A 13,052-nucleotide genomic window follows, 5' to 3' on the forward strand; every position below is an offset into this window, starting at 1 on the left:
AAAGTATTGGTGTTGGTGAGTCAGCGCTCACGTGCTTAGCCTCTGTATCCAGCCTCTGGTGTTTTCCAGAAGGGCTTTCTGGAACGATGGCTGTATCCTGCGAGTCTGAGGAATCAAGGGGTGATGGTTGGGACTGCTCACAAGATGCTGCCGTGGAGACAGATTCTAGAGATGAAAACGTTCTACACAGTCCCCACTGATGTGTCCCTTATCTAATGAGCAACATAAGCTTCACATGACAAACAACTTCTCCATTAAATAATATGCATTACAAACGGAACTGAAACAAACCTGTGTCATATGTGATGGTTAGCAGCCCAGTTGACCTCACATATAAGCTAGTCACCAACTCGGTCACGTTAACCTTTTGTAGTTTTAAAATGCAAAGACAGCTGGAATATGATGAACCAACAACATGAAGTTATTCTAAACTGTTGAAATGCCAAATACTTGTTTTAATAGGTGACTAAAAGATGTTAAGAAATGGCGGCGTGAAAAATCCAGATGGGTTAGAAATGAGGTGAGGAGGTGGGCGGAGCTTCTCAGAGTACTTCTGACACCACCTGTTTAAACTATGTACATGTTCCCCACCACTAGGGGGCATCTTACTCAAGCTGTTGTTGAAATAACTCTGAAAGAGTCCATGGACTTTGACGCTGCATATGCAACACTGGGGGATTTACTGTAGGAGAGCTAGCATTTGATCCATTAGCTACGACATAATAGTATGTCGTAGCATCCGCGGTAATGTCTCTGAGAGCGAACTGTGCTTCAGTTTCAGCAAACCAGACGGATGCTTGCGTCTCCCAAAACTCCGGCAGCTTGAGCTGAACTGCGTGCGCGATCATGTTGGTCTCTGGAAACGTCCAGTAGACTCAGGGTCACCAATGTAGGAGCGCCGGAATAAACAAGTACAGCAAACTCCTCTTTGTGGCTGCACACCACTGTCACCCTTTATTTCAACTCCCAAAAACATGACTTCCTGAAACACTGAACGTATTGAGTTACATTACACCACTGATGGAACAAGAGCACAAAGCTCTTCATAGATCTAGCGTCTTATTTTGCTCTCTCTCTCTCTCTCTGAAAAGATGGAGCCGTAGAAAATAGTTAAGCTTTAACTTGTTTATTTAAATCAATTCAAAGTATATTTCTTTAGTTACAACTATAGAGAACAAAATGGTTCCCAAACAGTTTGCAACACCCGAATAGAATCAAAGCTTCACCAGTGAGCAAAGTGTTGTGACAAAAGTCCGGAGAAAAGTTAAATTCAATGTAACACGATGAAGACTTGCACCTTCCCTTTCCTCTGCCAGCGCACAAGCCTCCAAACAAAGAGCGTTGAATAGTTCAAAGTCAAAGGTTAGTGTCAGCCTGAGCCCTGGAGGAAGTGCAGCCCTCACGTGTCCGTCTTGAGAGACAGCTGGGAGCGCTGCACCCCCCCGACAGGCCATGTGGCTGGTTCAGGCCTTTAGTTGACCTCTTCCTTTACAGCAGGGGTGGCCAACCAGTCAGAGACCAAGAGCCACATTTTTTACTGTGTTACCGCAAAGAGCCACATCATACACATGGGCACACATGAACATCACCCTATCCCTTCCTCACACACACACATACCTTTGCTCAGCCAGATTTATTGTAAAGGTCACACACCAACATGATAATGACAGAAATTGACTCCTAAGACCACAGGCCAGTCATGTTCAACAATGAACATTGTGTGCACTGTCTCACACAGACAAACTCTCAGTTCAACCAAGTCCACAAACAAAAATATAATAATTTACAAGAGTGTTTTTCTTTTACTATGCATGTTACTTAGTGGGACTTCTGGCATTCCTTGCCTTGAACAATCCTCTTCAAATCTGGCTTGTATTCCGTTGTTGCCACTCGAAGCAATTCTTTCACATGGGTGTCAGTCAGAACAGATGGATGCTTTGATTTCACGTGTTTCAGGGTAGAAAACAAACTCGCAGACGTATGTTGACCCAAACATTGACAGTATCTTAAGCGCAGCCCGTTTGACATTGGGGTATTTTTTCATTGGCACACTTTTCCAGAACTCAATGGTCCCGTCCCTTAAAGCAGGTTTGAGTTGGTCCTCCTCACAAAGATCGATCATCTCCAACTCAGCCGCATCCTCATCTGTGACTAGCGGGGCTTTCAAACAGTCCGTCTCGGCGTTAAATGGGTCGACGAGGAACGTAATCTGTGGCCGCACATGCGCGTTTGACGAAAATACCGTATTTAACTCAAGCGAAGCGAACACGAACATTAAAAAAACACAAATACAAACTTCGATATGAACGTAAGAGCCGCATGAAACCGGGCAAAGAGCCGCATGCGGCTCGGGAGCCGCGGGTTGGCCACCCCTGCTTTATAGCATGAATTCAGTGATTCCTACCTTCACTCTGGACTTATGACACTCTTGCTCACTGTTAGGTTCAACACAATGACAACATGATATCACAGTAACAACCGATTATATGAGCTTTGTTGCCAAGCTTAGATGATATAACAGAGTAAACTTCTAAACACATGTAGTCTTTAGGCAGGTTGTCTGACTGCTACCTTCATGAGGTAGGAGCTCCGTCCCCAAGCAGGAAGTGACCTTCAAGCCATTCAAAAACATGAGGTCCATGATAGTTCATATGGTTCATACAATTCATATAAAAAGGTTACAATGGTCAATCGTCTTTGTGTGTGCGTTTTGAAATTACTGTATGTATTAAAATTTGACCATATATGGTGACTGTGTGTGTGTGTGTGTGTGTGTGTGTGTGTGTGTGTGTGTGTGTGTGTGTGTGTGTGTGTGTGTGTGTGTCTCGGACTGCACTCAGTGTAGGACACGTGTGCAGCAGGCGCACGCTTTGGAGAGCCACAGATCCCTGTAGCCTCTTTAAGTTACTTTAATTTAACACCTACTGACCAGAACACCGTTAAAGATTACAATAAGTCATGTGAGACAACTGTTGAAGAGATTCACCATCATCATCATCATCATCATCATCATCACTCCACAGTTCTTGGTTCATCTTCTTGATCAGAACTGAGCAGGCTTCAGATCCCTTTCTTCTCACCGTGTCCATCACGTCTCGTGCTTTATCTGCTCTGTGTTTTGTTCTGAACGACTGCATTTCAGCGTCAGTATATATACATATATACAGTATATGTATACATACTGTTCCCAGTAGTGTTACATGTGCTCCTCTGTTCTCTTAAGTCTCTCCAACATCAGCATCATCTGTGTGAGAGAAGTTACAGTATGTGTTATTTTATACATTTGACTTATTACCTCTTTCTTATCTTCAAGTTAACCAGTGATTGGTAATTAGTTTATATCCATTTTTCAGGTTTAAAACATGTTTCTGTGTAATGTGCTGTAGGTTACATCATGTTGTCTGTGACAGACGATTAGTTGGAGTGTAATCGCTGTGGGACATCGTCAACACTTTGCGTACCTAACGAAGTATTTCACCTCTTCTTTAACCTAACTAAGCATTTCATGATCTTTTCCTAAACTTTGTAGTTTAGTCTCATGCCGTGTTCACACCAAACACAAATAACACGTTGTCATGAAGCTGACAGGCTTTAAAGACACAGTGACGCTGTGTCTTTAAAGCCTGTCAGCGTTGAGATGCTCCTCCTGTCATCACTGACGTCCTGCTGTTGTTGAATCAGGAAACAGATCCTGTATCCGTCTGTGTTCAGAGCTCTACGATCCCTCATATCAGTAGAGACCGGACCAAACTATGTGTATGAATGTGTGTGTGTGTGTAAACCATATGGTACAAACGATGAAAACCACACTGCAGTATTTACGGCTAGATGACGTTCAGTTGAGTGTTGATGGAGCTGCTACAATGTTAGCATAGCATAGCACCGATCGATCTGAGCTCCATTGAGAAAACAAGTATTTTAAAAGTTATTTGCTTGTCGTCTTGAGGAGAGAACTAACAGAACATGAATTCAGACTTTCTACAAATCTTCATCATTATGTAGTTATTTCTGCGTCCCTTTATGTCCGATTATTGCAGTTAAATCACAGCAGAATGTGTTTATTTTGTGTTCATCCAGCTGTAGTAAACAGTGAATACTCCTCTGGATGATGTGATGAACCAGACAAGACGGCGTTTAGTTTCTCTGGATATCTGGGACTTCCACAACACGTACTAAGCAGAAGTAGAGGTTGTTTCTTCCATGGTTGATGGAGGAAAGAAATGGCTTCGTTGATAACGGCTTCCATGGCGATAAGCCACTCCTCCTCTCACGCAAAAGATGCGAATAACCACAAATGGTCCCGTGAGTAACGCCACGAGAAAATTAGCTTTACGTTTGGTGTGGACGCACCTTAAGGCTGAACAATTTGAATGAGGCAAATTTGAGTATTTGAGCATTTGGCATGTAATCTACGTGTTTGGTGTGAACGCGGCACAACACGACTCTGATCCCCCACCTGGGCCTGTGTTCTGTGGATTTATGGTTCTTATTATTATTATTTATTTATGGAAGCTCTAGAGACTCAGTTTTTTTCACACACGCGGAGAGAGACGGCTTCGAAATGCCCACAAGGATAATATTTTTTTTTTCTTTCATTTTCATCCAGGAAACATCAAAAAGGTACGGAGCGTTTCAATGTTTATGATGATGGGCTGAGTTGATATCTGTGGCAGATCAATAGTAACGTTCTAACGGTTTAAAGTAGAATAATTTGGAGGCGATAGTTCGATGCAGTTTGTTCTCCTCGTGGTCCGGGATATGAAGTGTGTGTGTGAAAGTGCCGTAGATCGCGGCTGGGATCGATAACGGTGAACATTGCTCACCTTCTCCTGGTGAGAAATAGGTGAAATTGTGGTAGTACTTGTAGTACCTTGAAGTACTTTGTGTATATATATATGTTTTTGAGTGATTAAAATAGGTGCATGGTCCATTTGATCAGAATCTCTTCGTCATGTACGTTTTTGAAATATTTTAAAATATCATTTCATTCGTTCTCAAAAGTGATTTGTACTACATGTGTACACTCTTCGCCCCCCCTCTAGAGCCCATTTGGGGCACTCTCGGGTTCAAGAGTTTGAATGAGGCAAATGAGGCGAATTTTAGTATTTTGCATGTAATCTACGTGTTTGGTGTGAACGCGGCACAACACGACTCTGATCCCTCACCTGGGCGTGAGTTCTGTAACTTCTCCGCCTCGTTGTTGAGGTTCATCCTCTTCAGGATTTCAACCGTCACGTCCACAGCCGACTCTTCGCCGTAGCTGCTGATCAACCTGCTGACGGTGTCTAGCCGGTCCTTGTTCTCCAGACGGCTCTTAGGAATGGGCCGACACCCGTCCAGCACTGGCTGAGTGAGGTTCCACTGAAACCTCTTGAAGTCTTCGGCACCCAGCTCATCCAGAGAGTCTACGATCAGACGTGAAACAGCGCCGCCTGTGATGTTGGGGGAAGGTGTTGGAGGGGGGTTTTGTGCAGCTGTTGATCCAGCTGTTGATGAAAGTCACAAACAAACAGAGTTATTTCCTGAAGTACATCAGAGTTCTCTCTAACACCACTCTGATCCCCCACCTGGGCCTGCGTTCTGTAACTTCTCCGCCTCGTTGTTGAGGTTCATCCTCTTCAGGATTTCAACCGTCACGTCCACAGCCGACTCAAAAGAAATGAAAAGTCTGTTTTGAACTGCTACAGCAAGCTATTTCTCACATTTCTGCTATGAAAATAACTTCCCGTGTTCTCCTTAAAGAAAAAGGATAGAATGGATATATATATATATATATATATATATATACAGTATATTATATGTATGTATTGTTCCCAGTAGTGTTACATGTCAGTAGTGGTGTAAAGGACCATTGTTGATCCGTAGAAATATACAATCAGGACATCATCATTTATGCTTTCTGTTCTCTGATCTCTGGTAATGTTACATGTAAACAACAAATCCATGTTGCAATTGAAATGAGAGCTAGTAACGTTAGCCGCACTGCTAACGGCTAACGTACGGAGGTTCCATTCAGTTCCATTATGTTATCGTGATGTGTTCAAATGTATCATCAATCATTTGAATTGTGTGAAAGGATCAAATTGAAACATGTTGATGTTTACTCTGACTTCAGAGCGGTTGAATAGATGTATTTGGACGGTGGAGTCTTGTAGACCAGCTGCTATAACAAAACAAACAACAATCTGCCAACATGGATCATCTATGATCGGTAATCTGCAGCAGATAAATGTGATCAGGGATCTCTAAACGTTATATTTGCTCCTTTCTTCTGTTGTGCTGATCAGATCCGTGACTCCGATCTGAACCGTGAGCTTTATGATCCGTTGCACCCGTACATGAAGGCAAGTTCATTTATTGAGCTCATTTCAGCAAGAATTCAAAGCACTTCACATAAAACATCAAAAGCCCAAAATGCAAAAGAGACATTATAAAAAGACATTTAAATACAATAAAGATCCAATATAAAATCAAGCTAAAATAGCATAAAACGGGTATAAAATACACTAATTAAAGTTACAGTACAGTGTTTAATGAACAGGAAAGTCTTCAGCCTTCATTTGACAGAAGAGAGTTGCAGCTGTCCTGCATTTTGTTCTAGATATACGGATCATAAAGACTGCAGCCTAAATTAAGAATGATATGAGATGTGGAGCTCCCTGAATGTTCTGTTCTACTCTCGTCCATCACTGGGTGTCTGATCGTCTTTACCTTCCAGTGATACGAGACGCTCCCAGACTGCGTTCCTCTCTTCGTCCAGGACCGACAAAGTCACTCTCTCCATGTTGGGGGTCAGGAAAACTTCAAATGTCGGATGGAAATCCGGTCCATACCTCGTGTCAAATTGTTTACCCTGAAAACAAGAACCAGAAGTCAGAATGTGTATCTGCTTCCTCACTGATTGTGAATCGTAGTATAGCGTCTCTTTCTGGACGGTCTCTGTGGATCCCTTCATCCCAGCGTTTCATCGAAAAAACACTCCGAGACGTTTGTTTTGTTTCGATGACAATATCTTGACAACATTTCACCACTCTAGCCACCATTGTATGATCCACTAGCATCGCCCCTTTGCTTTTTATTATCTATTTGGGCTTCTATCTATTGGTTTGACTTTGTTTTTCATCATGAGCACCATCATACTTTGTATAGATGAGCTGGAGAATGCTCAATCTGTCGGCCGTAACGTTAAGAGACGAGGAAGACGATCCGTCAGAGACGACGTGTACGGTGATAAAATCACTCACAAGCTATAATCTGTGTTTAAAGTTCAGGACAGACAGACAGACAAAACAAGCTTCTCTTTCATTTTCTACAGTGACGTCACCAGCATCACCAGTTCAGAGGCTTTTAACTTCAAGCACCCGGAGCGGCCGCTCAAAAAAGGCAGATTGTCAAAAAAAAAAAGATTTCATTGGGAACGAATTAAAATAGACGCTGGCACTCAGGAAAAGATGCTATGTGGACACAGGCCACTACACACTACTCTGAGGCTGGAGACACAGTGGAGGAATAACAGTTGGTGTGTTTAGCTAACAGAACTACCAGGACTGCTGAGTACCTCTCGATCGCTGCTCTACAGCTCACTGTTATGGACGGTGTGTTTGGCTAACAGCTAACAGCTAACAGCTAACAGCTAAGGGAACTGCCACAGACACAAACTGAAAAAGATGCTGGTGCTCAGGAATAAAACTGAATGTGGACACAGACTCTTAGAAGTGTAGAAGTGATCTGACTCACCGTAGGCTGTATATGGAATCCCTCAGGTTCACAGTGGACACGGTACCTTTTACCAACGCAAATGTCCTGATCACATTCGGAGGAGATCCGGATGTAATTCGCAGATTGTTGATCTCTGGCAACCTTCGTTAACGGGACATTTTTATGAGTTTAGTTTAAGCTCAGATAATCAAGGTAATTTATGTGTAGAGAACATCTAAACATTAGAATTACAAAAATATTATGAGGATAAACTAAGTAAATGAATAAAAGCGTAGAATAAATGTTTCTCAATAAAAACAAACAAATGCTACAGCACTGCAAACAAACAGGTCTTTGTGGAAACAGCTGTGGCTTAAAACAAGAGTTTAAGTTGCTGGTGAGCACAAAAGACAGATAGCTTTACCTCATGCAAAGGGATGTTGTCCTGCAGCAGAAACACATCGAGAATTTGATGCCTGATGTACGGGGGTCGGAGGAACAGCAGAACTTTGCTCTTTATTGGCAGCGAGATGTTCAGAAACCTCCTGATGAAATCCCAGACGAGGCCAAAAGCGGAGAGGTTCGGGACCTTCACCACCACATGAGTATCCGTGATCTCCAGCGGCTCCAGGATTGTCATTCCATCATCAGTGATGTGGACGACAGACAACATGCCGTCAAAGACCAACGCTGTGGGAGCAAAGAGCTGTTAAACCTTTATTTATTATTGATAAAACAGGTTCATCCCAACCTAATTCATTTCTTACCACTTGAGTTCAATTCATCATTTTTTTCTCCACCAGGAGAATCATGCGATTGGTCTCATGCGTGCCTGTGATTGAGTGAGTGTGCACCTCTGTGTCTGTCCACGGCTAATCTCACCTTCTGCTACAGCTGACTGCATCATATTTCAGTTATGGCTGCATTCTCAAGGACCTCTTGTGGTTGCAGTGACTCACACTTCCTCAAAACAACTGTTATTGCCTGTTTCATACAAACCCCCGGTCCCTAGTGATACCCCAGCTGAGTGCATCACCGACCCCCCAAACAACTACTATGCGGCAAGAGACACAGCGGAGGGACAGTTTGCGTTGTGTTTGGCCTGACGGCTAACGGAATGGACGATGAGTTTGGCAGCTAACGAAGCTACCAGTACACACTCTGCTGAGTACCTCTCTGCAGCTGCTCTGTGGCACACTTTCATTGTTTTAGTCAGTGTTGGCTAACCGCTAACAGCTAACGGAAGATTGAGCTGATTTCCTGCTTACATCACCGCTTGTTTTTGAGTTTGCATGAAGTGTGTTCGCCAATTGACTCTGGAGCCTCCCACTCCGCCCCTATCCTTTCACTATTATTTTTTAATTCATCATTATTTCCCCACATGTGATCTGTCTGGATCTGTGCATTTAGTGTTACCACCATTATAATATATTTTTTTGCATGTCACCAGATGCAGCTAGTTTTACGCATTAATACTCTTTGTAGTTTTGGTGATTTATTCCTGAACACTGAAGACAGCCATGTCTTTACCGTGCTTTGTTTCACAGTGTGGGAGGTGGAGCTGACGGACTGCAGCATCCTCAGAACTCTTGATGTCGAACAGCGGCCCTGCAGCCTTCTTGCCAGCTGGTTGGAGGAGGCCCTCATCCCATTGGACAGTCCTGTACAGCAGCTCTGCCTCTTGAGCCATAACAAACACCAGTCCAGTCAAAGAACACTGGAACACACCTGGACCAGGACACCTGAACCTGTAGGACACGGAGAGGACGAATAAATATAAGAAGCATCTATTGGCCTGTGAGTCACATGATCTGTTTTCACTCACAGGTGTCCATGTGCAGCACAGGGAAACTGATCGTAGTGTAAAGCTTGATGACACCCAGAGGACAACTCCACTCTTATTTAGGGCGTTTTCAGACCCGTAGTTTGTTTGCTTTGTTGTCGATTCAGAGACTAACTTCGTACAGTGGTTGCATTTGCCCCTCGGTTTGTGTTCACACAGCGAAGTTCAAGACTAATGCCATGTGAGAGAAAGCTGTTCTGTCATTGGTCAGACACGTTACCGGGAAGATTCTTCTTGATTATGAGCATCAGCAGCATGTATTACTTGTTGTGAACATACTCGCAAGACAATTGTTCTTGAGATGTTGTTCCAATTCCCTCATCCCTGCCCACCTCCTCACCTGCATCTCATTCCCTCATCAACCTCTCTCTATTCATATACCGGCCCAGACTCTTTGTTCTTCTGTCAGTTCGTCATCGTTTCAATGTCGCCTTTTGTGTTCAAAGCCACCTGAACCAGGACCTGAACCAGGACCTGAACCGTGAATGAATGCATGCACAGTTTTATTAATCTGATTCTTGTCTTTTATATGGATTCTCCAGTTTTATAAATACGGTCCAGGTCCTGCTTTGACTTGCTCCCCACAGACAACAGACCTTCGTTTAGAATCACAACTTGATGAACCATGAAAGAAGCTGGAATAGTGTATTTCATAGGATTACCTGTATGAAGATTCAGCTGTGTGTTCAGGTGAGAATGAGAATGGAGCCTGGAATGAAGAAGGCACAAAGTTAGTTATTTCAATAGAAATCAAGTAACAAGCCACAGTTCTCTGCCCTCTGTTCCCCTGGTACACAATAATTACATTTACTCAGCAGAGAAACCTCAATAAATAAACTTCACGCTCTTCAGCTGCTGCTCCCTCACCTCTTTGTCGGGCACATTTGTTTTCTCATCCAGTTTGCCGTCGGCGTCACCTGATGGAGAGAAGAAGAGAAAGAGAAACATCAGCAGACAAAGTTCTTCAAACAGCTCGAACAGAATTGAAAAATACTTTTTGTTACGATGAGGCTCATTAAGATCAGATTTTAATGTAGAATAGCTTGAATGGGGACATTCTTTCAATACTCACATTGTTTGTGTTTCTTAGTGATCGACCTGTCATTCAACCTGTTGGGAGGAACACAATCCCAAAAGTTATGATCAAGTTTTAAATAATTGTTCATTCTTTGAGTTAGCCAGCTTCATAGTCCTGATATGAAGCAACTAATCTGCTTTTTGATCTCGTCTCCTTCATGTTGTGAGCGTGCATTAGAGGAAATAACAGTCTAGATGCAGAAAAACATCACAGGAGAACAAAACCAACTACCTTTATTCACTCTACTGTGAAATCCCACCACTTCTACAAACCTGCTTGTCTTTGCTTTGTCAGCTTTTATTTTATTGTTTGTGGAGAAATTAAAGAAAAGAAACATCAGAGGAACTGCACTCGATGGTAAAATCTCTGATTCTTTGGTCTTGAAGGGAGAAAAAGGAGGGAAACCCTCACTGTGAGCAAACCGCCCTGTGTTTTATTAACAACACTTATGAACCAGCACGGACTGACTCGGACCCCCTCACTGACCTCAGAGCTTCCAGTCTGCAGTCTGGACTCTCCAGAAGGTCACACAGCAGCTTCACTCCAGAATCCTTCAGCTCGTTGAAACTCAGGTCCAGAACTCTCAGAGGTGACGAGTTGGAGTTCAGAGCTGAGGCCAGAGAAGAGCAGCTGACCTCTGACAACCTGCAGTCCTTCAGTCTGAATGAAGGATAAATGATGTAAGTTTAGAGGACAATGTTCATTCAGTGTCAGGCGTTTAGAACGGAGACGTTTAGAAAATGGAAACTCCAAACACATGAGCTGAATGCAGGTTAAAAACTGTGAGGCACAAGAAGTGAATAAGAGCTCTCATTAATACTAATGACAATGTGCTGCTGCTTCAATAAAGACCAAGTGACTTCACTTGAACTCTGCCAGCTCCATCTAAACTCATGTCAGCCCAACACAAAGACATAAAAACACAGAAACTCATTGAAGATTCCACTCAAGAACACAAAGTTAACAAAGATACCAAATGTGTCAGGAGGACATTTTAGGACAATATGTGAACAAAAGTTATGTATTTTAGGAATAGTGGAGTCATAACATCAAAGCAGCTTCAGTTTAAGCATCAAATAGATTCATAAAAATGATGAAAAAGCAAAATACTGAAAACATTTGTTGTTGTGTGATAGAGAGATATTTATTCATTGTGTTTAGTAACTTTTATCATTTACTGAAGAAAACCTGATGAGAATACAAGATGAACATCAAGTATATATTATATTTATGTAAAATAAATAATAATATAAACAAATATTTGTTCGTGGTCTAACGATTTATGAACATTGTTCTACAACTCTTGGTTTATTGAGGCTTTTATTAATAACAAAAAGCTCAACTTTGTTGTTTTTTACAGAATCTGTGTTTTCCAAAGTTGTGTATTTTTACGATGATAAAAACTGAATATGGTTCAGAGAATTATGTTGAATATGATCATATGTCATCTGGTATTTTACCTTCGACTGTTGAAACTATCTTCGTCTAGATTGTAGAAGAAGAAAAGCCGATCCGTCCGATGTGTTCTCTAAACGATATAAACAACGAGTTCCATTGTGTTTTCTACTCTCCTTTTTCACCGTGAACACTGCGATGCTTTGTTTGGTAAGTCAAACATAGATTTTATAAATATGGATGATGCACAAAGACTGAGATGGCTGTTTAAAAGTGGAACATATAACTTAGCCAGGTATCTGCAGAACGTCTGGAAGAAGAGGAAAACAATAGCTCTTTACCAAGTTTTAGTTTTTATTTTCTTCTACATGTTTTGTATTTTCAAGACCAGAAGATGTCTGGAAAAAAGTGGTGTCTTGTAATCCCATGTGGGATGGAGCAAATGTTAGGCAATAAATGAATAAATATGTTTTATTTAAATCTATAGCTCAACGTTTCTCTGCCACAGTTAATGAACTTTTACTACCGCTGAGGCTTTAAGATCCTTTAAGATCAGTATAATATCAGCTTTATGTCTGCACAGGAGGAAAGAATGTTGGACTGACCTCAGAGTCTCCAGTCTGCAGTCTGGACTCTCCAGAAGGTCACACAGCAGCTTCACTCCTGAATCCTCCAGGATGTTGTGACTCAGGTCGAGAACTCTCAGAGGTGACGAGTTGGACTTCAGAGCTGAGGCCAGAGAAGAGCAGCTGACCTCTGACAACCTGCAGTTCTCCAGTCTGAATGAAGGATAAATGATTTAGATAAACATCCATTTATAATCCAATCAGATGTGTTCATGTTTTAAATGTGGAGCTGACTTCATCATTCTGTTACTGCAGATCTTCATCATGATATCCGCCCTCTATTTTATTATTAGTAGAAACACACACCACAATAAATAGTTCCACTTCAGAGAGTAAACTTTATCAAGTTAAATATGAGTTCAGATGATCTTCTGTGTACAGATTACCGTTTACCAAACATGTGATGTACTTT

General features: G+C 42.1%; 2 protein-coding genes across 2 annotated transcripts in view; both read right to left on the bottom strand.

Annotated features, from left to right (window-relative positions):
• The window catches only part of LOC306700482 (uncharacterized protein), a 133,556-nt gene that overhangs the window by 33,130 nt on the left and 87,374 nt on the right, over positions 1 to 13,052 (bottom strand). The window contains exon 14 of the mRNA XM_079165508.1: positions 12,620 to 12,793. Coding sequence (XP_079021634.1) covers positions 12,620 to 12,793 — 174 coding nt within the window. The remainder of the gene's footprint in view (positions 1 to 12,619; positions 12,794 to 13,052) is intronic.
• Positions 1,111 to 10,621, bottom strand: LOC306700490 (NACHT, LRR and PYD domains-containing protein 1a allele 5-like). Its single transcript, XM_079165518.1, has 8 exons — positions 10,409 to 10,621; positions 10,204 to 10,250; positions 9,229 to 9,446; positions 8,123 to 8,388; positions 7,738 to 7,860; positions 6,712 to 6,853; positions 5,166 to 5,486; positions 1,111 to 3,244 (listed from the first exon to the last, which is right to left on the bottom strand). The coding sequence occupies exons 1-8, from the start codon at positions 10,487 to 10,489 to the stop codon at positions 3,219 to 3,221; spliced, it is 1,224 nt and encodes a 407-aa protein (XP_079021644.1). The 5' UTR covers positions 10,490 to 10,621; the 3' UTR covers positions 1,111 to 3,218.

This window comes from Pholis gunnellus, assembly GCF_910591455.1.
Source record: "Pholis gunnellus genome assembly, chromosome: 8".
In the NCBI taxonomy this organism is placed as follows: domain Eukaryota; kingdom Metazoa; phylum Chordata; class Actinopteri; order Perciformes; family Pholidae; genus Pholis; species Pholis gunnellus.